The sequence below is a fragment of the Mytilus galloprovincialis genome, chromosome 10 (assembly GCF_965363235.1).
Source record: "Mytilus galloprovincialis chromosome 10, xbMytGall1.hap1.1, whole genome shotgun sequence".
Taxonomy (NCBI): domain Eukaryota; kingdom Metazoa; phylum Mollusca; class Bivalvia; order Mytilida; family Mytilidae; genus Mytilus; species Mytilus galloprovincialis.
In genome coordinates this window covers 5553911-5579964 of record NC_134847.1, presented here as the reverse complement: position 1 = coordinate 5579964, position 26054 = coordinate 5553911, and the positions used below count along the sequence as shown (strand labels likewise).

At 33.7% G+C, this 26054-nt stretch overlaps 1 protein-coding gene across 1 annotated transcript; it reads left to right on the top strand.

The window, feature by feature from the left end:
- Positions 1-10368: 10368 nt before the first annotated feature.
- LOC143049704 (uncharacterized) lies at positions 10369-25726 on the top strand. Its single transcript, XM_076223374.1, has 2 exons — positions 10369-10756; positions 22649-25726. Exons 1-2 carry the CDS (start codon positions 10393-10395, stop codon positions 25636-25638), a joined length of 3354 nt encoding a protein of 1117 aa, XP_076079489.1. The 5' UTR covers positions 10369-10392; the 3' UTR covers positions 25639-25726.
- Positions 25727-26054: the final 328 nt, after the last annotated feature.

Here is a 26054-nt window from a genome sequence, read left to right as displayed (position 1 = left end):
CATTTTTATTGTAAACCTTAATTAGTTCACCATGGGTATGTTGTCCACATGGCTAAGGATATTGTTTGGGGATTACTGGAATACAAGGAATGATTTATTATTACAGTCCAATTGTTTTATATGACTTTCTAATTTTTTAATATATTTAATAAACAAACAATCAAATTGTATGGATTTCAGTATAGAAAGTGTGTTTTATATGGTTAAAGTAATACCATGGGCTATATATGCTTTCGGTGACCTTTAAAATTACATATTGGGGCACCCGATCAAGTGGTTCAGTGCTCGTGTATGATAGACTTTTTAAGACTCTTGGTGAGTCAGGATTTTATAAGAAGAATGTGCTTCTTAATTTATTCCAGTGTCTGACAAAATATGAGAGATAGAACTAAAATTGTTTCAGTGCATGGATAGCTGGCCACAATGAGGGAACATTGGAATTTATATTGGCCTGTTTGCCGATAATTTTGAACGTAACTAAACCACATGATGGAATTAAATGTTTGGAAACACTTACTTGGAATACTTTACAGATTTGGAAACTACTAGACGAATTTTACTACTTTACCTACCTGGAACCTTGGACAAGATGTATGCAATGGATGCTCCGCTTGAACTTTATAATTGGATTCCTTACTCCGTGATGATGTCTCGTGATGTATTTGTGACTTTTGAACATTTAGTGAAAGACTTTTGAATATCTTGAACTATTTTTCAAATTATTTATTGACATTAACAGTAAATTGATTAATTTGTTGCTTCATATATGGCTCTATTCTAAATATTGCTGAGTATATATCTCACCGAACTTAAGACTAATATGTGGGCACATTATGTCTTAAGAGAGGGGGATCCGTGTAATGGTGGTCACTTTGTTTACTTGTTTATTCTATCTATTTGGGGAAATTGGTTAACTTTAGAATTACTTATAGTTCCGTAACTCTTTCTTCCGAGACCGGCCATGAAATTATCCTTGTCGGGACTTCCTGTTCTGGCACGTGCCCGGCCGGGCTCATTGTCCATAGGAACTATACGTATGACGTCACTCACCGGGTTCGGGGCAGTTTACACTAAGGATTTGAAATGAGACTTTGGCTTGCGAATATGGAACCTTTATTTATACAAGTAGACTAGCCACCACCATATATTTATTTATGTAAACTTATGTTCAACCATTTATATGTCTTTAAAATAAACATCTTTACATGGTTTTACTGAGTAGTTTGTCTAATATCCCAGAACTTGGGCATGTTGGGTAGACAACGAAAAACGAAGCCAGTGGAAACTTCCACTCCCGTTATAGTGGCACTACAATTAAACGAGAGAAGGGGGAACTTTGCGACCTGACATCTCAATTAAAAGTAATGGATCTTTTAAAAATGTTTAAAAATATATTATGTGGATGACTATTATGCCAAGATGACGACAGCAGAGACATATAATACAATATCAAATTATGTCTCTTTTTCAATAATATAAATAATACAAATCAAAATTAAATGACATTGAAATAACTAATTATGTATGAACTCAAATTATTTAATTAATTATGTTAAATTTAACACTGAAACAGTTAATTTATGCTTACACATTCGCCCTTACTTCGAGTACTTTTAATACTTTGATAATGACTCTATTACCCAAAGAGATCTCACGAGGTTTAAATCTGGCCGTGTGTTATTACGGGATTTCGCCGAGTTGCCAATCTCTTGTATTATATGTCTCTGACGACAGACACCAATACTACCTAAAAGCTGGGAAAAATAAATATATATGTTCCTGCTGAACATGCTGAAAGCTAGTGCAAAGACAAAAACAACTATTTAAAAATCATATATTCAATATATATGATATCAGTTAGAAAAAAATCAAATATTAATGAATTTAGTGCAAAGATGTCATTAACATTCAAAGAAAAACATGACTGAAGTTGGGTTATAATTTACTAATTATAACAAAATCAATAATATTTTTACCGATAGAACAATCATGACAATAGTCAATGATCTAAAATTACAAAGTAAACACCATGAACACAAGGTCATGTTTTTCTCTGGCTGTTTATGACGTCTATACACTAAATACTTTGGATGTTGGATGTGTACAGATTGATAGTTTAGTCTTAGATGCATGGTTTTTTTATTAGTTGTTAGTGGCTTTGAACTAGCTGTCAGATAATTAACTCACTGCGAGTACTCTCAGATCTGTTCATTGTGTCTTTTGGTGTCGGGATGTATTAGTCCACTTGTATTTTTGTCCATCTGATGAGTTAAGCCTTTTTCAACTGATTTTTATACGACCGCAAAAATTGAAATTTTTTTGGTCGTATATTGGTATCACGTTGGCGTCGTCGTTTGCATCGTCGTTGTCCGAATATTTTTAGTTTTCGCACTCTAACTTTAGTAAAAGTGAATAGAAAATGAAATTTTAACACAAGGTTTATGACCACAAAAGGAAGGATGGGATTGATATTGGGAGTTTTGGTCCCAACATTTTAGGAGTTAGGGGCCAAAAAGGGCCCAAATAAGCATTTTCTTGGTTTTCGCACTTAATAACTTTAGTTTAAGCATATAGAAATCTATGAAATTTTGACACAAGGTTTATGACCACAAAAGGAAGATTGGGATTGATTTTGGGAGTTTTGGTTCCAACAGTTTAGGAATAAGGGACCAAAAAAGGGCCCAAATAAGCATTATTCTTGGTTTCCGCACAATAACTTTAAATGAGTATAAGAAAATAGAAATCAATGAAATTTAAACACAAGCTTTATGACCACAAAAGGAAGGTTGGGATTGATTTTGGGAGTTGAGGTCCCAACAGTTTAGGAATAAGGGGTCAAAAAGGGGCCCAAATAAGCATTTTTTTTGGTTTTTATACGACCGCAAAAAATTTTAAATTTTCGTCGTATATTGCTATCACGGCGTCGTCGTCGTCGTCTTGCGTCGTCGTCGTCCGAATACTTTTAGTTTTCGCACTCTAACGTTAGTAAAAGTGAATAGAAATCTATGAAATTTTAACACAAGGTTTATGACCACAAAAGGAAGGTTGGAATTGATTTTTTGAGTTTTGGTCCCAACAGTTTAGGAAAAAGGGGCCAAAAAGGGCCCAAATAAGCATTTTCTTGGTTTTCGCACTATAACTTTAGTTTAAGTAAATAGAAATCTATGAAATTTTGACACAAGGTTTATGACCACAAAAGGAAGTATGGGATTGATTTTGGGAGTTTTGGTTCCAACAGTTTAGGAATAAGGGACCAAAAAAGGGCCCAAATAAGCATTATTCTTGGTTTCCGCACAATAACTTTAAATTAGTATAAGAAAATAGAAATCAATGAAATTTAAACACAAGCTTTATGACCACAAAAGGAAGGTTGGGATTGATTTTGGGAGTTGAGGTCCCAACAGTTTAGGAATAAGGGGTCAAAAAGGGGCCCAAATAAGCATTTTTCTTGGTTTTTATACGACCGCAAAAAATTTTAATTTTTCGTCGTATATTGAACAGATATATCATGTTATGGAGGGGTATTGGCGAAAAACACCAGTCAAGGGGCTGTGAAATTTCCCGAGCCGCCAGGCGAGGGAAATTCTGTCCCAAGACTGGTATTTTTCGCAAATACCCCTCCATAACATGATATATCTGTTTAATTACACCGAATAGATTTGGATTGAAACTCTCTGTACATGTGCAGATAAATACTATCAAGCTGCAATTCATAAACATGTTTATGCATAATTTAGGGTATAAGTGGATATTATCATAGAACCGCGGGAATTATACATGTTCTAATACGCGTTAGCTCGCTTTCATTATGTAACGTCATATCCGAAATCTTTTGGCGGGAAGCTGCTCGCGAGGGTAAAAAAGGAATATCCAAAATGGCAAATACCATGGTATTTGAGGCAAATTCACCGGCAGTGGTGAAAAACAGGCAAATTCGTTTGAAATGAGGAAAACATATTAGAATATGCGAAAAATACACTGGCTATCAACCAATCAAAATCTTGCTTTCTTATATAAGGTGTAATTATGCTATCAAGGCGTCGTCGTCGTCCGAATACTTTTAGTTTTCGCACTCTAACTTTAGTAAAAGGGAATAGAAATCTATGAAATTTTAACACAAGGTTTATGACCACAAAAGGAAGGTTGGAATGGATTTTTTGAGTTTTGGTCCCAACAGTTTAGGAATAAGGGGCCAAAAAGGGCCCAAATAAGCATTTTCTTGGTTTTCGCACTATAACTTTAGTTTAAGTTAATCGAAATCTATGAAATTTTGAAACAAGGTTTATGACCACAAAAGGAAGGTTGGGATTGATTTTGGGAGTTTTAGTTCAAAGAGTTTAGGAATTAGGGGCCAAAAAAGGGCCCAAATAAGCATTATTCTTGGTTTTCGCACAATAACTTTAGTATAAGTAAATAGAAATCAATGAAATTTAAACACAAGGTTTATGACCACAAAAGGAAGGTTGGGATTGATTTTGGGAGTTGAGGTCTGAACAGTTTAGGAATTAGGGGCCAAAAAGGGGCCCAAGTAAGCATTATTCTTGGTTTTCGCACCATAACTTTAGTATAAGTAAATAGAAATCTTTGAAATTTAAACACAAGGTTTATGACCATAAAAGGAAGGTTGGGTTTGATTTTGGGAGTTTTGGTCCCAACAGGTTTTTAGGAATAAGGGGCCCAAAGGGTCCAAAATTGAACTTTGTTTGATTTCATCAAAAATAAAATAACTGGGGTTCTTTGATATGCCGGATCTAACTATGTATGTAGATTCTTAATTTTTGGTCCTGTTTTCCAATTGGTCTACATTAAGGTCCAAAGGGTCCAAAATTAAACTTAGTTTGATTTTAACAAAAATTGAATCCTTGGGGTTCTTTGATATGCTGAATCTAAAAATGTACTTAGATTTTTGATTATTGGCCCAGTTTTCAAGTTGGTCCAAATCGGGGTCCAAAATTAAACTTTGTTTGATTTCATCAAAAATTGAATAATTGGGGTTCTTTGATATGCCAAATCTAACTGTGTATGTAGATTCTTAATTTTAAGTCTCGTTTTCAAATTGGTCTACATTAAATACCAAAGGGTCCAAAATTAAACTAAGTTTGATAATATTTTAATAAAAATTGAATTCTTTGGCTTTTTTGATATGCTGAATTTAATCATGTACTTAGATTTTTGATTATGGGCCCAGTTTTCAAGTTGGTTCAAATCAGGATCTAAATGAATTTTATTATACATGTTATAAATAAATACATGTAACTATTATGTATAATCATTGTCATTAAGAACCATGATTTAATTAGAATTAACCATTATCCTCTGCAGGAATGAATCTTGCAAACTGCATATACATGTATTTACATACACAGTATTAAAGTTTTACTGCAAATTGCTATTTATTAATTATTGGCAAACATATTTCACCGAGGAGAGCGAGGCAAAATTTTTTTTGGAAGGGTTTTGATGCTGCTGAAGGCCCCAAGAAGATATAGAACAAATGATGCTAAATCATGCTTTCTGGGTGTTATATGTCGACCTTTTTCTTAATCTGAAAATGCAAGTTCTGCTTTAATCATTTTTCGGTCTCAAAGCAAAATGTGTAGATTCAGTGTAAGAATTAAATGTTTTTAGGGACAACATTAAAAGACCAAAATGTAGGATAAAGCAAAAATGTAATTCTCATAGTTAAGTATGTGACTGCTGTTGGTTTTTTTCAAACTCGTGATTAAGTTAATAACAAAATGACCAAATTTCAAAAGGAATGCAACACTAACATGACTAACAGAATACAGAATGAACAAAAGACAAATAAATAAGAAACATTGATCCTTAAAAAACAGGGACCATGTCCAAGTACTTGCTTCTTGCAAAAAGCTCTCAGTGAAAACAATTTGATATGAAGACAAGCTTTTGGTTTTGAAATTTCCTACATGAGCCTATTTGCCTCAATGAAGTTACTTCCCTGTAATAAAAGTGAGGTAAGTGTTCCTGAGACAATATACCTCAAGTTAAATGAAACCCATTTTCAGACATTTCAAGTATATTTGATAATATTTATACTTTTATTGTTAAAAGATTTGGGAAGTGTTTCCCGATTTTTTTTTGAAAAAAGATGAATTTTATGAAGAATCTGATGCCATCTCATACTTTCTATTAGACCTGCTGAGTTATTTATTTTCAATAAATTGTAAGTCAGGTTATTTATTTTCAAACTACCACAGAACAAACCATTTATTTTTGTGATTATCAAGGATGATAGTTATTCATTTTCAAAATCCTCCTGCCCCCCCCCCCCCTTTAGAATATCAAATGGTTGTCCCCTTAAACTGTTTAATGGATTACACTATCTTGTTTCGATAATTGTATAATCAAATTCAAAACCAAATATTTGCCTAAGGTGATCTTGGGGTAGAGTGTTAGACTCAACTTCAGGAGGTCGTGGGTTTGAACCTTGTCCAAATCAAAACAAAGGCTTAACAATTGGTATTTGCTGCTTCTCGTCTTTGTACATGGCATTAAGGAGTAAGAACAAAGACTGGTTTGCCTGGGGGTCAGAATTATTTGTCACTGCAAGGTCACATGTCTTCCTGTGAAATGTTACCTTATGAACTACAATGTAGCATGCTAAAAATCTGCCTCAGCGTGTCGGTCTTGTACGAAGCAGGGTTGATATTTATGTAAAATTAACGTCTGTGTCCTGAATATGTAAATCAATTTGCCGCTGGACATTAAGCAGCCAACAATCATCATCATTATACAAACCATATCTTTGCATCAATGAACATTATATATATATTAAAGAATTTGCTATAAAGTCAGTCTCACTACAAGTTAAGCAATTTTCAAATGTTTTTTAGCAACTTCAATTGTCTTTTCCAGCAAAATTTTGCATAATTGTTTGGAATATGCTAGATGCATGTTTTTTTCCCAGAAAAGAGTCATCAGTGTGCTCATATCAAATCAGTAGGACGTAAAATGAAATACAATGTTGCAGAGCATTTAACATAAATTAAAAATCTGAAAAATTGTGCCAATAACCACGCCTGGTGTAAAACATACTTCAGTGTTTCAAAAAATTCATTGTTTATAAACAGATAATTTACATAAAATCAAATTGATATGCCTTGTTGTAGAAACACTTTATTGATTTTAATAACTTTAGATAGTTATCGGATATATTAAAACTCAAATAATAAAATATTATACATGTATGTATTGACATGGTAATTCACATTTTGGTAAAGTATAAAAACTTTATTTGTTATTTGATTTCATGATGATTGCTTGGTCTAAAAATTCAAAGACAGTTTCAAAAATTAACAAAATATTCTTCAATACCATTTGTTCTGTTAGCAGGTATCACAGATTCTAAGACTTTTGATGTGACACTGATGATAGCATTACTGAGGAACCTGCCAAACGTGCCCTTGGTTCTTCCGGTAAATGGATATGACCAACTACCTGTTACTACAGAAACAACACCTGCATCAGATTTAGCCAGAATTAAACACTATAGAAACTTACTGGCACATCTTGATGAGGGCAAGGTAGATGGCACATTATTCACTACAGCTTGGAAGGATATAAGTGACGTAAGTAAAACCTACAACTAAACAATGTGTACAAAATAATACCGGAAGTTTGAAAATTCAAAAACAATAGCGCTGAATTTTGATTGGATAGCGCTGCGGTCTGCCCAATACCACTGCGGTAAATTATGATAGTGCTGAACAGCGCTGTGCTAAAACGGCCTGGGGAGAACACTGAAACATTATAGAAACTTAATGTCACATCTTAATGATGGCAAGATAGATTGCACATTATTTACCACAGCTTTGAAGGATATAAGTGATGAAAAAAGTAAAATCACAAAAAAACTGAACTCCGAGGATAATTCAATCGGAAAGTTCCTAATCACATGGCAAAATCAAATGACAAAACACATCAAAAGAATGGACAACAACTGTCATATTCCTGACTTGGTACAGGCATTTTCAAATGTAGAAAATGGTGGATTGAACCTGGTTTTATAGCACTCATTTGTATGACAGTCTCATCAAATTCTGATATATCTACAACGATGCGTGATCAAAATAGACATAATAAATAAAATAGTCAAAATATGGGTACAGCAGTCATCACTGTGTTACAATCTAAAAAAAAAACAATTTTACAAAAAAGCACAAAAACATCTATCAAATTAAAAACATATTCATGAAAGTAGAACCTACATGTATAGTTAAACACTATAGAAACTTACTGTTACATCTTAGTAATGTATATAGAACTTGCTATATCAAAGGTCAAGGTCAAAATTTTTGGTTTCAGTTGAAAACCCCATGTCTTAAGGGACAGATCATGTCTTCTCTACATCTTGCGAACAGTTATGATTACAAAGTTTATACTTGACCAAACACTAGAATGTGAAATGATGTATATACAATTTCCTCTGTCAAAGGTCTGTCTGTTGGTGTGTCCGTCCCTAACAAATTGTGTCCGCTCTATATAACTTTAAAAGGTGCTTCATATCAGGTCTTATTCATACAAATTTGTGACCACACGTTATTGACATCAATGTTCACAGAGATGGCTCCCATCTCATTGTTGTTTAGCTATATACGTATAATAAAGATTAAAAAGGAGAGATGTGGGTTTAATGTCAATGAGAAACTACATGTACTACATAATACAGTCATTCTGAAATAATGAACATAATTAGGGTAATTATATCCTACACACACAACAAACTTGCAAGGGGTATGCTTTTTTGTCCTTTCTATCTGTCTTTCTGTTAACCAGAGGATATATGTATATAAATTAATTTTGGATGTAACGCGTCTTCTGATTGGCTGACGTTATTTTGTTATCAGCCCATAGACATAATTTAGTCATGTGATCATGACGTCATCAACGTTTTTTCAAGGCTTTCTACGGTTTAAAATGGAATTTAGAATTAAATTATAAGAAATGACTGTAATATTTTTTCTGTCTATTCGAAATAACATTAACAAATGTTGTGCACACTGTTAAAAAAACCAGCTACGCGCGTTATTCAGTGTGCACCAAATTTTTTATGTTATTTCTTCATAGACAGAAAAAATATTACAGTCATTCCTTAAATAAATTTAAACCTCATAAGTGGAAAAAAAACCCAGACAAAAAGTGATCAATCACCAACACACAAACAACTATACACAAAACACAACCTAGAAAACTCAAAAAAACAGGACAACATGAACCTCACCCTAATCAAGGGGTGATCTAATGTATTCTAGAATGGTGACCAGACCCTGTTTCACATATGACACCTGTTGTGTTGCTCATGATAAGTCTAAATTGGTGGGTCACATTCAAGGAAATGTTAACAGGACGGTTATTAAAACAAATGAAACATATCCATTGTCTTCCGTGAAACATAAATTCAATAATGATATCGACCAATCAGACTCAACCATAATGGGATGGCACTTTTAACAGTTTTGGAAAATATGATTTCAGTTTTACTTCTTTGTATTCTTGTTTCAACATTGTTCAATAGCTTCCTTGTATTAAGCAACAAGCTTTTATTGAGGAAATCATGATAGGAAATGCAAACTCTGGGATAATATTGTTAATTTGTATCAATGAGATACAGTATATACATGTACTACATATGCAGGCGCTGTTGGAATGTTGCTACATTAGAATGGAATGTTCACAATTGGAAACTAAAATCATCACTTCTGTCTAAAAGTTTTATTTTTCTCATTGTTAATTTTCTAGATGTAAATCAAGATATGAGGCAGAATTCTTATATCTATTTACTGAATGTTTTGTTTGCTTTATTTCAAGTTCGATGGGATAGATGCATTAAACTATTCCCAAACTTTTAATTATTTAGTGAGAGGACATTAGCTGTATAGTTATTAAGGGAATGTAAAGTTAAATATTGAAGCTTGCTTCTTTTCATTCTTCCAAGGAAACCTGTGTATGAATATAAAGAGAAGATGTGGTATGATTGCCAATGAGACAATTCATCCCAATATCCCTTTATCAAGCAGTTTATGCCATAACAAAGAATAGATTTGTTTGCCCTAACCCTACCTACCCAGGAAAAATCTGCCTACTCAAATTCTTTTATTGTCCTAATTTGAAGAAGTTTTTTTTTTAATCAAATAAGCATGAAGACTAATAAACATCTGTGCTTCAATTTCTTTTTGTGGAAAAAAAGGAAATGCCTATACCTACCTACCCACTGTCTCAACCTTTGGGTAGGGTTTGGGCAAACCAAAATATTTTTAAGTGTGGCCTTATCATGCTTATGTAATGTTATTTTCGCAAAACAAAATGTTAAACTTACATAGACAACTAGTTTGTTTTCTTTTCAAGGCTGTTCTTAGAATAGGAGGGAATGCAATGAAACAAGAATGTGATCAGTTGATGACAAAACCACTGGACATGTCAAGCCAAGAAATATTACGAGACATTGAATTAATTAAACAAACACATGAAACACTTGATACAGAAGTAAAACAAGATATAAAAAAGATAAAATTAGATCATGACCAATCTAAGAAAGACATGAAGATGTTAACGTTTCGCCAAGCAAATTTGAAAAGATCCTATAATTTGTTACAGCACAAACAAAATGTATCAAATCAGCAGGCGAAGAGATTTAAAAAAGATGTGAATAGGTTAGAGCTAGATCAAATAAATGTAAAGGTGGATGTGAAAAAGCTCAAATCTACTTATGAGGATCCAGTTCCATGGAATAGAAGAGGTACAAAATATGTATTCAATTTAGTTTTTTAACTACCAACCCTAAAGCAGAACTTATTAACATGATAATTGACTTGTATTTTTAACAAAATTTGAAATGGGAAAAGATATTTTATAAAAAAGGGAGAGGTTTGTAAAAAAATTTACATTTTTCTTTGATATGTTTAATTTAACCGTATCTAGACTTATAAATTTACTCTTTGGTCCGTTTTCAAATTGGTAAAAAAAGGTCCAAAGTGTCCTAAATTAAACTTTAGTTTGATTTTGTCAATTATTGAATTCCTTGGGTTCTTTAATATGCTGAATCTAGCTGTTTGTTTAGATTTTTGATTTCAGTACCGGTTTTCAAATAAGTCCATATTAAGGTCCAAAGGGTCCAAAATTAAACTAAGTTATATTTTAACAAAACTTAAATAACGGTTTTTGATGTTGCACCAAGTTTTACTAGTTGGTACAAATCAGGGTCCAAGATTAAATTTTGTTTGATTTCATCAAACATTGACTTCCTTGGGTTCTTTGATATGTTGATTTTGCCCATGTATTTTGATTTCCAATGTTGGGGCTCCTTTCTCAAATTGGTCGACATTGAGGGTCAAATATTCCACAATTAAACTTTGTTTGTTTTTACCAAAAACTAAATAAGTTGTGTTCTATGACAAATGTATGATATGCCGAATCTAACATTGTATTTCGATGTTATAATTTTGGGCCCTATTTTCAAAATGTTACACATTAAGGTTCAAATGGTCCAAAATTTCATAAAAAGTTAAATTCATGTGGTTCTATAATATGCTGAATCTAAGCGTGAATTTAGATTTTTGAGTTTGTTCCCTGTTTTCAAATTGATCTACATACAGGTCCACAGGGTCCAAAATTGAACTTTAATTATATTTTAACAAAAATTGAAATCTTATGGTTCTTTGACATGTTTTATATTTTTATACGACCGCAAAAATTTTAATTTTTCGTCGTATATTGCTATCACGTTGGCGTCGTCGTCGTCGTCGTCGTTCAAATACTTTTAGTTTTCGCACTCTAACTTTAGTAAAAGTGAATAGAAATCTATGAAATTTTAACACAAGGTTTATAACCACAAAAGGAAGGTTGGGATTGATTTTGGGAGTTTTGGTCCCAAAATTTTAGGAATTAGGGGTCAAAAAGGGCCCAAATAAGCATTTTCTTGGTTTTCGCACTATAGCTTTAGTTTAAGTAAATCGAAATCTATGAAATTTTGACACAAGGTTTATGACCACAAAAGGAAGGTTGGGATTGATTTTGGGAGTTTTAGTTCAAACAGTTTAGGAATAAGGGGCCAAAAAAGGGCCCAAATAAGCATTATTCTTGGTTTTCTCACAATATCTTTAGTATAAGTGAATAGAAATCAATGAAATTTAAACACAAGGTTTATGACCACAAAAGGAAGGTTGGGATTGATTTTGGGAGTTGAGGTCTGAACAGTTTAGGAATTAGGGGTCAAAAAGGGGCCCAAGTAAGCATTATTCTTGGTTTTTGCACCATAACTTTAGTATAAGTAAATAGAAATCTTTGAAATTTAAACACAAGGTTTGTGACCACTAAAGGAAGGTTGGGTTTGATTTTGGGAGTTTTGGCCCCAACAGGTTTTTAGGAATAAGGGGCCCAAAGGGTCCAAAATTGAACTTTGTTTGATTTCATCAAAAATTGAATAATTGGGGTTCTTTGATATGCCAGATCTAACTGTGTATGTAGATTCTTAATTTTTGGTCCGTTTTCCAATTGGTCTACATTAAGGTCCAAAGGGTCCAAAATTAAACTTAGTTTGATTTTAACAAAAATTGAATCCTTGGGGTTCTTTGATATGCTGAATCTAAAAATGTACTTAGATTTTTGATTATTGGCCCAGTTTTCAAGTTGGTTCAAATTGGGGTCCAAAATTAAACTTTGTTTGATTTCATCAAAAATTGAATAATTGGGGTTCTTTGATATGCCAAATCTAACTGTGTATGTAGATTCTTAATTTTTAGTTCCGTTTTCAAATTGGTCTACATTAAATACCAAAGGGTCCAAAATTAAACTAAGTTTGATTTTAATAAAAATTGAATTCTTTGGCTTTTTTGATATGCTGAATTTAATCATGAACTGAGATTTTTGATTATGGGCCCAGTTTTCAAGTTGGTTCAAATCAGGATCCAAAATTATTATATTAAGTATTGTGCAATAGCAAGAAATTTTCAATTGCACAGTATTCAGCAATAGCAAGAAATCTTCAATTGCACAGTATTGTGCAATAGCAAAAAATGTTCAATTGCACAGTATTGTGCAATAGCAAGAAATCTTCAATTGCACAGTATTGTGCAATAGCAAGTATTTTCAATTGCACAGTATTGCGCAATAGCAAGAAATATCTAATTGCACAATATTGTGCAATAGCAAGAAATTTTCAATTGATTGGAGTTATCTTTCTTTGTCCAGAATAGTAGTTGAATCAACTTAAATTATTGTTTTATACAATGCACAATGTATATTCACTTTTACTACCAACTGATAAATTAAAACACTCTTTACCATTCAGTGATAACAAGCACTTTTTGTTACATTTTAATATTTTATGATGTATTTAAATGAGTAGTTATTGTTGAAAACTCCTTTAGAAATTTGAATTGAGATCAGTTTTGAAAGAAGGGAAAGGGGGATGTGAAAAAAAATGGGTGGGGGGGGTTAATTTTTCTCATTTCAGATTTCATAAATAAAAAGAAAATTTCTTCAAACATTTTTTTGAGAGGATTAATATTCAACAGCATAGTGATTGCTCAAAGACAAAAAAATTATTTTAAGTTCATTAGACCACATTCATTCTGTGTCCAAAACCTATGCTGTGTCAACTATTTAATCACAATTCAAATTTAGAGCTAAATCCAGCTTGAATGTTGTGTCCATACTTGCCCCAACCGTTTAGGGTTCAACCTATGCGGTCGTATAAAGCTGCGCCCTGCGGAGCATCTGGTCATATTTTGGGCCAAGTTTTCTGGTTTTTTGTCGAGCCTGCAACTTTTGTTGCAGAAAGCTCGACATAGGGATAGTGATCCGACGGCGGCGGCGGTGGCGGCGGCGGTGGCGGCGGTGTTAGCTCACTTCTTAAAAGCTTTATATTTTAGAAGGTGGAAGACCTGGATGCTTCATACTTTGTATATAGATGCCTCATGTTACGAAGTTTCCGTCAGTTACATGTCCAATAACCTTGACCTCATTTTCATGGTTCAGTGACTACTTGAAAAAAAGTTCAAATTTTTTGTAATGTTGAATTCTCTCTTATTATAAGTAATAGGATAACTATATTTGATATGTGCGTACCTTGCAAGGTCCTCATGTCTGTCAGACAGTTTTCACTTGACCTCGACCTCATTTCATGGATCAGTGAACAAGGTTAAGTTTTGGTGGTCAAGTCCATATCTCAGATACTATAAGCAATAGGGCTAGCATATTCAGTCTATGGAAGGACTGTAAGGTGTACATGTCCAACTGGCAGGTGTCATCTGACCTTGACCACATTTTCATGGTTCAGTGGTTATAGTTAAATTTTTGTGTTTTGGTCTGTTTTTCTCATACTATATGCAATAGGTCTACTATATTTGTTGTATGGAATGATTGTAAGCTATACATGTCTAGCGGGCAGATGTCATGTGACCTTGACCTCATTTTCATAGTTCAGTGGTCAAAGTTAAGTTTTTGAGTTTTGGTCTTTTTATCTAATACTATATGCCATAGGTCAACTATATTTGGTGTATGGAAATATTTTATGATCTTTATGTCAGTCGCGCAGGTTTTATTTGACTGTGACCTCATTTTCACAGTTCATTGCACAGTGTTAAGTTTTTGTGTTTTGGTCTATTTTTCTTAAACTATCAGTAATGGGTCAACTATATGTGTTGTATAGAAGCATTGTTAGCTGTACTTGTCTGCCTGGCATGGTTCATCTGACCTTGACCTTATTTTCAAGGTTCATTGGTCTTTGTTTAGTTATCTTGGTTAATGTTAAGTTTATGTGACAGTTGTAATAAAGCTTAGCTTTATACTTAGGACTATCAACATAATATCAATGATTAGTATTGTAACGTTCCGGGGTTCTCTTGTCAGGATGATACACCCGTATTTACCTTTGTGGGCCTCCGGTGAAGGAATTAATAATAAAGATCATAATGGAAGTTCATAAATTGTATTATTTCTATTTAAACAATACATCAAATACAGCGGTTCAAGAAACAAAATACGTTAATAATTATATACAATAAGTAATACGGCAAGGTGCATTACTTGCACTAAGATTAATAAAACAATTGCTCGGTGCAAAAAGATCTACTTGGTGCACGGCATTCAAATACTCAGCGTACTCGGTGCAGCAAATCTACTTGGTGCACTGCATTCAACTTGAATACTCAGCGTACTCGGTGCATGCAATTCTACTTGGTGCACTGCTTCTAAAAACTCTCATACTTGGTGCAGGAAAATCTACTTGGTGCACTGCATTACTTGGTGCATGAATCTACTTGGTGCACTGCATTTTAATACTTTCACCAAGCAACTTTACTTGGTGTAGCAAATCTACTTGGTGCACTGCATTTAAGAGAGACTGCTAACTGCATGGAGGTTGTTGGAGAGAATCTCAACGTAGGAACATGCGTTCCTTATTTTATACAACGTGTGACGTAATACACAAGTTCTTCATAAACAAGAACACGTTACGTTACATTTGGCGCGCTATACTGAAACTAAGTATAAACAAATACAAAATGAATAATTACACATATAAATAGAGTCGATATATAGATTTAAAGAAGTCAGCATATAATATAAGGTCAAAGTTAGCTATTTCTTCTGTAAATTACGAATCAGAACACAACAACGGACATCTGCGTGTATCAAGTGTGGAACGAAGACCACGGTAAAATATCATCTTTCAAATCACCGGGGCGTAACACTACCCCCTTCCTTATATTAAAAGGATTTGTCCTCAAATATGAGAGTATGTATGTCATGCAGATGTCATTTAATGATTTAATATAAAATAAACACAAAAAGTCTCACTTCGTAAGTCTCTTGGTGTAAGATAAAACAATAATGTTTAGTAAGAAACACTTCATAGAAATAGAAATATAATAATCCATCATTCAACCATGCAGGTATTTCCACTCTTCAGACCGTCTTCCTCTTCCTGTTCATTGTCTTCTGTAAAATGTTTAATATGATTCGATAACATATATCCCTCTTGTGGTGAGATAATCAGTTCTATGTTGATATCAAAGTTCAATAAAATGTTAAAGCTGTACAAGTTTTTTAGTGATATTCATGAAATGGTTGACTCGCCGCTTCAAGTCTAGTTAAAATCAGTTTATATGTACAATTCTTGTTATGGTTTGCACATAAACAAAATATATACTTAAATCCAGTCGCTGATATTACAATTCGATATCCAAATAAGCAATAGTATTCCACAGACAATATACCAGTCACAGGACCATACTAAAAATCACCAATACTCCACAGATATTCTCATCACAGGACGTACGGGTAACACCCTTAAAATATATAAGTCTTCCACAGACATTCTTTCGTCACAGGAACCGACTTCAAAAACAACATAAGCAACAGCATACCACAGACAATATACCAGTCACAGGACTATACTGCTCCTAAAATATGGTATTTCACAGATACTCGATCACAGAATATACACATACAAAATCACCGGTACTCCACAGATATTCATCACAGGACGTACAAGTAAAACCCTTAACATATATAAGTTTTTCCACAGACATTTTCTGTCACAGGATAACTTACAAAATACAACAGCAAACCATTATTCTAATTCATGATAACATGAATATATCAGCGACAAGAATTACTAACAAACCATTCATTGACTTGTATTTAGTCTATGTAACTTACTTCCGATACAATAGCATAAAATTTGTCTGGTTCCATGGCCTCATTTTTTACTCATGGAGCTTGACTTGTGCTATTATTTCCGCATCGGGTATACTTACAATGACATTTAACAATTTCTGCGTGTATTATTATTTGGTAGCGGTAGTTAGGACTACTACTAATTCTTGCAAATTTTACTTCGACAGCATTAGATGACAGGAAGACACCAACAACTAAATTGAACAATTCAGCGAGCTTTTGTTTCTACATTTCAGCATATTTCTGCATTACATTCAAGAATAAACATTTTAAAACATTTTAAAACATGAAAATTAAAACATAGTACTAGTATACGAAAACAATATTTATAACTTTTAAGTTATTCTCTATAAGGGCAAGCTTTTCTGACATGTCCTTTTTCACCACAGCGAAAGCATTTATTCTTTGACTCGACAGACGTTCCAGTGACAGCATTATTTAAGCTATGATACCTTATTCTATCTGCTTGGTTAAAAGTATCATATCTTATAGCTAAGATTTCTGCTTCATTGATATTTTTAGGCCTTGACTCTCGTATTCTAAGACGCATTTCAGGGTCATTTAATGAATCTATAAACCGATCCAAAGCCAGTATATCTGTTACAGAGGAAGGGGCACCAGGATAAGCACAGCGAGTCATTTTTTTAATATCTTGACTGAGGGAAGATAGAGATTCATCATCTTTTCTTACTTTAGTCTGTAATTGAGCTCTGAATATCTCAGACCTATGAACTGAACCAAATCTATTATGAAGGGCATCAACTAGGCTATCAAAATCTCGCCTTTTAAACTCATTTAATTCATTTAAAATAGCTCTAGCGCCACCTTTCAAACTGCTAGCCAGACAGAGTGACATTGCACTATAGTCCCAACTATTCACTTCAGCTAAAATTTGAAACTGACTCAGATATTCTTCTATATCATCAGTACCATCATAAGGTTGTGGTTTCATATTAACTTTGTGTTTTTGTGCAACACCAGCATGATAACTTGGATGAGATTGCATACCCCTAGTATTTTGACTATTATTGTAGTTTTGATAACTGCATGTTTCAGAAATTGAAGGTGTACATGTTGTATTCTGGAGCGGTTTTTGTTCTTGTACTGCATGTGTTTTTATAATTTCAGCTTCTGGAACAATAATTTCTGATCTTTCAGATTGAATTTGATCAGATTTAGACTTTTGTTTATCAAACTCTTTTCTTAAATTAAATATTTCTTCTTTCAACTGTGTGATTTGATTTTGAAATCTCTCTTCCATCATAGAAAGATTTGCTGCATTTTGTTGTGTCACCATATGAAATGTATCTCTTATCTGATTTGTGAGTGATTCAAATATGTCTCCTACTGCAGGTGAAATAGCTGGTAAACTATTAGATTGATTGTCTGTTTGAGTAGACTCGTAAGAACTCTGCGAACTTGTTCTCTCTGCATGTGTAATATTCTCCACTGTATCATCACTAGCAATTGATGATCTATCAGTTGGATTAAATTGAATTATATCAGACTGCAAGGAATCATCCATTTTAAAATGATTTTATTTTTCAAACTTCACCAGATAATTTTTTTTTATGAATAAAAATTTATAATCCCACTTCTGACACCAGTGTAACGTTCCGGGGTTTTCTGTCAGGATATACACCCGTATTTACCTTTGTGGGCCTCCGGTGAAGGAATTAATAATAAAGATCATAATGGAAGTTCATAAATTGTATTATTTCTATTTAAACAATACATCAAATACAGCGGTTCAAGAAACAAAATACGTTAATAATTATATACAATAAGTAATACGGCAAGGTGCATTACTTGCACTAAGATTAATAAAACAATTGCTCGGTGCAAAAAGATCTACTTGGTGCACGGCATTCAAATACTCAGCGTACTCGGTGCAGCAAATCTACTTGGTGCACTGCATTCAACTTGAATACTCAGCGTACTCGGTGCATGCAATTCTACTTGGTGCACTGCTTCTAAAAACTCTCATACTTGGTGCAGGAAAATCTACTTGGTGCACTGCATTACTTGGTGCATGAATCTACTTGGTGCACTGCATTTTAATACTTTCACCAAGCAACTTTACTTGGTGTAACAAATCTACTTGGTGCACTGCATTTAAGAGAGACTGCTAACTGCATGGAGGTTGTTGGAGAGAATCTCAACGTAGGAACATGCGTTCCTTATTTTATACAACGTGTGACGTAATACACAAGTTCTTCATAAACAAGAACACGTTACGTTACATTTGGCGCGCTATACTGAAACTAAGTATAAACAAATACAAAATGAATAATTACACATATAAATAGAGTCGATATATAGATTTAAAGAAGTCAGCATATAATATAAGGTCAAAGTTAGCTATTTCTTCTGTAAATTACGAATCAGAACACAACAACGGACATCTGCGTGTATCAAGTGTGGAACGAAGACCACGGTAAAATATCATCTTTCAAATCACCGGGGCGTAACAGTATAGAAGGCGAGACATTTCAGCGTGTACAATCTTGTTTTCCTAATCAGGGTCCAAAATTAAACTTTGATTTAAAAAAAGAAATGTATTCTTGCGGTTCTTTGATATGCTGAATCTAATAGATATAAGAAGATGTGGTATGATGTTTCTGACCCTTCTGTCTGTTCGTCAGTTCTTTAGTCATGTTCTTGTCATCACAACTTCTCTGAACCACACTGTATAATTTCATGAAACTTTGTAGTTAATTAGAACATACTATGTAGATGTGCATATTGACAGGAAATTATACTTACGGACTTTAGAAACCCAACACCTAAATAAATGAGACGTGTTTAAATTAAATTAATAATATATTACACAAATTCATGGTATATACGAATACTTAATCAATCTTTCAACATTACATACAAAATTTAGTCAATCGAAAACCCAATGACGTAATGTTCCTTGTTGAAGTACTGTGGTTAACACTTACAGTCTGGTTTTAGATCTTCAGTATCGGGTGTGGCCACTGTTGTATCGTAGGATAGCTTCTAAAGAGCAGATCATGCAAAAACATCTACCCCATTCAAATTCATGAAGTTTTGAGTCAATCTAGCGGTAAGCGCACGCCCATTATCATGTTGGAATGTTAATTGATTGAACTGTCCAAAACGTCATAGCTGGAACGACAACTGGCTGCAAAATTTCATCAATATAGCGTCTAGCTTTTAATGTGCCATTGACAATAACCAACCGTATCAAGAAATTGGTGTTAATAGAGCCCCATACCATTACACCTCCGCCACCAAATCTGTCATGTATAGGAACACAGTTATCTGCGTCGCATTCATTTTCTCTTCTGTAGATTCTCGTTCTACCGTCTGCAAAACTGACATTGAACTGTATTCCATCGGAACACGCCACACGATTCTCTACCACTGCAGGTGTTGCCTGGCCCATTGTTGTTGATTTTGTCTATCAGTCCTTTATAGAGCCTCCTACAGTGAATTTGACGACATTTCAGTATACGGGACACTGTTTTAGCATTATTTGTTCTGCCATGGCGTCCAAGAATTTGGTTTGCGGCTGAGATTGCTGTCGTGAAACGATTCTGCAAATGGCATAGTATGATGGCATTTTGTTGGTGCAGCGTCGTTATTTGCGGTTGTCTGGGACTTGGACGATCTTTAACTGCTCCTGTTAATATGTAGCGTTGACATAAAAGCCTTCTTGTTGAGTTGCTAACATTAAATTGTCTTGAAATAGCATGTTGACTTATTCCTGTCTGTAAACATTCCAATGGCTTGATTACGATTTTCATCACTGAGTCACCGCATTCCGAAATCCCAAAAAGTTCAATTGGTTAAAGGAAGGCAAAGGATGTAACAGATCTTTAGGACAATAAAAACCGGTTTAAAATTTATTCAGCTACCCGCCATCCATCGTGAAACATTTCATGCTCCCCTCATCCCTAAATTACCTGGCTTACTCCGGTAAGAAAATAATTGATTTTAACTCACCAGATAGATGTATAGCTGTCGTGAATAACAAAACAAATAATATTTATGCCCCGCCGTCGCAGAGGGAATTAGGGTCCGTTTGCGCCCGTTTGCGTTCGCACCCGATCACGTTCGCGCTCTTTCACTTTCTTACCCTACACGTTCGCTCCCAATTTTTATTGGTTTTGTGTTTGATAACTTTATAACCAAGTTTTGGCAAGTGAATTCCTATTAGTATATTTGTTGTCATTGTCTCAAAATAAAGTGAGACAACATGTTTTTTGTGTTGAATAAATCTTAATCAGAGGGGGCATTTAAAGAGGGATGAAAGATACCAAAGGGACAGTCAAACTCATAAATTGAAAATAACTGACAACGCCATGGCTAAAAATGAAAAAGACAAACAGACAAACAATAGTACACATGAAACAACATATAAAACTAAAGAATAAACAACACGAACCCCACCAAAAACTAGGGGTGATCTCAGATGCTCCGGAAGGGTAAGCAGATCCTGCTCCACATGTGGCACCCGTCGTGTTGCTTATGTGATAACAAGTCTGGTAAATAGTCTAGTTCGGTAGGTCACATTCATGAACGGGAAGGGGATTGTAGTTACAATGTAAGGAACATATCCGATATCATTTGTGAAACGGCATTAAGTTTTACCCTTGTCCCTCTGTATGTACGTCCCAAAATTGGTTTCCATTCTCTAACTTTAGTTTGCCTCAACCAAATGTTATGAAATAATGATTAAGGCTTATTACCACAAAATACAGATCAAGTTTGTTTTTTGTTGGCCTCACTTTTACCGTTCTAGAGTTATGCCCCTTTACAACATTGTACAAATGGAAAAATTGTTGAATTTTTCGTTTCTGTTCTCTAACTTTAGTTTGCCAGAACCAAATGTTATGAAACTTATACACAATGCTTATTACCACAAAACACAAATCAAATTTGAATTTTGGTGGCGTTACTTTAACCGTTTTAGAGTTATGCCCCTTTACAAATGGACAAAATTGCTGAAAAGTTCGTTACTGTTCTCTAACTTAAATTTGCCTCAAATAAATGTTATGAAACTTATAAACAATGCTTATTACCAAACTCAGATTAAGTACACAATTGGGTAGCGTCACTGTTACAGTTCTTGAGTTATGTCCCTTTATGATGATATGCAAGCGGGGGCATCATCTGTGTCCCATGGACACATTCCCCATTTATATTTTACTATTTTTTGAAAATAATTTAGAAAATTGGTGTTGCGTTTCTAAGGTTGGTCAATATATGATTAAATTTTTTTATAGGTGTTATTCCCCTTTAAACTTAGCACTTTGGCATATACTGTTGCAACAGTGTGTCATCACAACTCCTATAAAACCACACTGCAGAATTTTATGAAACTTTGGAGTTAATGAGGACACACTATGTAGATGTGCATATCCACAGAAATTATGATTCAAATCTATTTTCTAGGAGTTATACCCTAATGAACTTAAAATTTGGACTGTACTGATATAACAGTTTTTCATCAAAACTCCTGTGAAAACGAACAACAGAATTTCATGAAACTTTTAGTAAATGAGAACATAATATGTCGAAGTGTATATTCACTAGAAATTTTTAGTGATAAAACTATGTGAATTAAGTTTTTTATCCTACATTGAACTTTTGATGTAGTCACTAAATCATTGATGATGTAAAGTTTAGTGATACCGGTACCTAGTAAGATTGTAAGACTGTTATCTTTAAGACTTTCAATTTACAATTCAGTCTCTTTGACACATTTCCCATTTCCATTCTCAATTTTATTAATCAAATTAAGCAGAACAGAAATAATATTGCTCCCATCACTTAATGCATTATGCATTTACCATCATCTGAGGCATTCTGAGTCACAAATTAGTAAATACAAAGTTGATGGAATACATGTTGAGCGTTAATATTTTATTGTTTTTTTAAATTATCTTTTGTAATAATTTACTCCTTGATGTTTCAGAGCAAATTAGTAAGCAGTTGGATAAGTGGCAGAAGAATGCTGATAACTTTGTTGAAACCAGAGCTGCGAAATGTGTTTTGAAAGGTATTAAGGAAAACAGTTGTCTCACTATTACAGCTAGTTCTGGTGTTGGAAAGACATCCATTTTACATCATGTGGCGTTAAAAATGAAAGAAAAAGAAGGGTATGATGTACTACCAGTTACTAATCCAAATGATATTATCCAGTTTAATAATCCAAATCAGAAAACACTGTTTGTAATTGATAACTTTTGTGGGACTTATTCCATAAACCAGTCCGACCTTGACAATTGGGAATCAGTTATGGAACAAATAAAGATGTTGATTGAAAACAAATTAACAAAAATTATTGTCGCATGTCGATTACAAGTGTACCAGGACGAAAAGTTTGAATCTTTATCCATTTTCAGGACATCTGTTTGTAACCTACTGACAAAAGATTTGTGTTTATCAGAGACAGAGAAAACGTCAATAGCAGAAATATATCTGAAAACAAAAGCATCAGAGATCATTCAGTACTGTAATTTATATGATTTCTTTCCACTTCTCTGTAAATTGTATAATGAAAGTCCCGAGGTCAATATAACAGAATTCTTCAAAAACCCATTTTCGGTATACGAAACTGAAATTAACAAGCTTAATGAAAAAGGTCATTATAGAAAATACTGTGCAATGGCTTTGTGTGTTATGTTTAACAACAACTTAGAGGAGAAAATGTTTTCAGAAGAGATAAATGTAGAAACAAGAAAGATCATTAAGGAAACATGTGAGGCATGCAGATTGGACAGAGGCACATCACGACTTGTTCTACTTGATGAACTAAACTCACTTGAACACACTTTTATAAAGAAAGAACATGGTATATTTAAAACAAAACATGATAAGTTATTTGACTTTCTTGCATACTATTTTGGACAAAATATGATCCAGTGTATAATCAGAAATGCACATTCTGTTTTCATTATGCAGAGACTTTTACTAGAAAGGAAAGATTACATGGATCAGTTTATTACTATTGTACCACCGAAATACCATCAGATGTATATGCAGAGAATGATTGATGACTGGTCAATTAATAAAGTAAATTGTGTGTTCAGGAATATCAACTTTAAGATACAAGAGTTCAGACAAAAATTCCTATGTAATCTCAAAAAATGTAAAAAATCACTTCAGAGGCAATTGGCGCTGAAAATAGATGTAAACACTAAAAGTACTGCACTGATACTATGTTGTTTGTATGATGATATTCCTTTTATTCATTGGTGTATTAACCATGGTGTTTGTGTTAACCTGTGTAACTGTACAGGTGCGAGTCCTTTGTATGCAGCTGCATTTAAAGGTCATACAGAGATAGTAAAGGTCTTACTAGACAACAAGGCAGACATTAATAAGTGTATGGATAACGGAGCATCTCCTTTGTATATTGCTTGTCAGAATGATCATATAGAGATAGTAAAGATATTACTGGACAACAAGGCAGACATTAATAAGTGTAGAGATAATGGAGCATCTCCTTTGTATGTTGCTTGTCAGAATAATCATATAGATATAGTAAAGATATTACTGGACAACAAGGCAGACATTAATAAGTGTATGTATAACGGAGCATCTCCTTTGTTTATTGCTTGTCTGAATGATCATATAGAGATAGTAAAGATATTACTAGACAACAAGGCAGACATTAATAAGTGTAAAGATAAGGGAGGATCTCCTTTGTGTATTGCTTGTCTGAATGATCATATAGAGATAGTAAAGATATTACTGGACAACAAGGCAGACATTAATAAGTGTAAAGATAACGGAGGATCTCCTTTGTTTATTGCTTGTCAGAATGATCATATAGAGATAGTAAAGATATTACTGGACAAAAAGGCAGACATTAATAAGTGTACAGATAACGGAGCATCTCCTTTGTATATTGCTTGTCAGAATGATCATATAGAGATAGTAAAGATATTACTGGACAACAAGGCAGACATTAATAAGTGTATGGATAACGGAGGATCTCCTTTGTTTATTGCTTGTCAGAATGATCATATAAAGATAGTAAAGATATTACTGGATAACAAGGCAGACATTAATAAGTGTAAAGATAACGGAGCATCTCCTTTGTATGTTGCTTGTTACATTAATCATATAGAGATAGTAAAGGTATTACTGGACAACAAGGCAGACATTAATAAGTGTATGGATAACGGAGCATCGCCTTTGTATATTGCTTGTCAGAATGATCATATAGAGATAGTAAAGATATTACTGGACAACAAGGCAGACATTAATAAGTGTAAAGATAACGGAGCATCGCCTTTGTATGTTGCTTGTCAGAATAATCATATAGAGATAGTAAAGGTATTACTGGACAACAAGGCAGACAATAATAAGTGTACAGAAGATGGAGAATCTCCTTTGTATGTTGCTTGTAACTATAATCATATAGAGATAGTAAAGGTATTACTGGACAACAAGGCAGACAATAATAAGTGTACAGAAGATGGAGAATCTCCTTTGTATGTTGCTTGTTACTATAATCATATAGAGATAGTAAAGGTATTACTGGACAACAAGGCAGACATTAATAAGTGTAGAGATAATGGAGCATCTCCTTTGTATGTTGCTTGTCAGAATAATCATATAGATATAGTAAAGATATTACTGGACAACAAGGCAGACATTAATAAGTGTATGTATAACGGAGCATCTCCTTTGTTTATTGCTTGTCAGAATAATCTTATAGAGACAGTAAAGGTATTACTGGACAACAAGGCAGACATTAATAAGTGTATGGATAACGGAGCATCTCCTTTGTATGTTGCTTGTTACAATAATCATATAGAGATAGTAAAGGTATTACTGGACAACAAGGCAGACATTAATAAGTGTACAAATAATGGTATCTCACTGAAACAAATTGCCAGTGAAAAAGGATACAATGGCATACTTGCTGTCATTAAAGAACATTCCAGAGAATGAGAGAGGATGTTATATATCAAAGAAAATAAAAGCTATATTAATAATGAATTGTGATTTGGCAATGAAAGATTTTAGAAAGGAAATTTTGTTAAAGTAAAATCACAAAAATACTGAACTCAGAGGAAAATCAATTCGGAAAGTCCATAATAACATGGCAAAATCGAATAACAAAACGCATCAAAAATGAATGGACAAGAACTGTCATATTCCTGACTTGGTACAGGCATTTTCAAATGTAGAAAATGGTGGATTGAACCTGGTTTTATAGCTAGCTAAACCTCTCACTTGTATGACAATCGCATGAAATTCCATTATATTGTCACCGATGCGTGAACAAAACAAACAGACACAATAGGTAAAAAAGTCAAAAATAGGGGTACAGCAGTCAACATTGTGTTATCATCTTAATCACTATA

Coding starts and splice junctions, on each gene's coding strand:
- LOC143049704 (XM_076223374.1), top strand. CDS start 10,393: ATGAAACAAGAATGTGATCAGTTGATGACAAAACCACTGGACATGTCA. Junction 10,757..22,648: donor AGTTCCATGGAATAGAAGAG/GTACAAAATATG, acceptor TTGATGTTTCAG/AGCAAATTAGTAAGCAGTTG.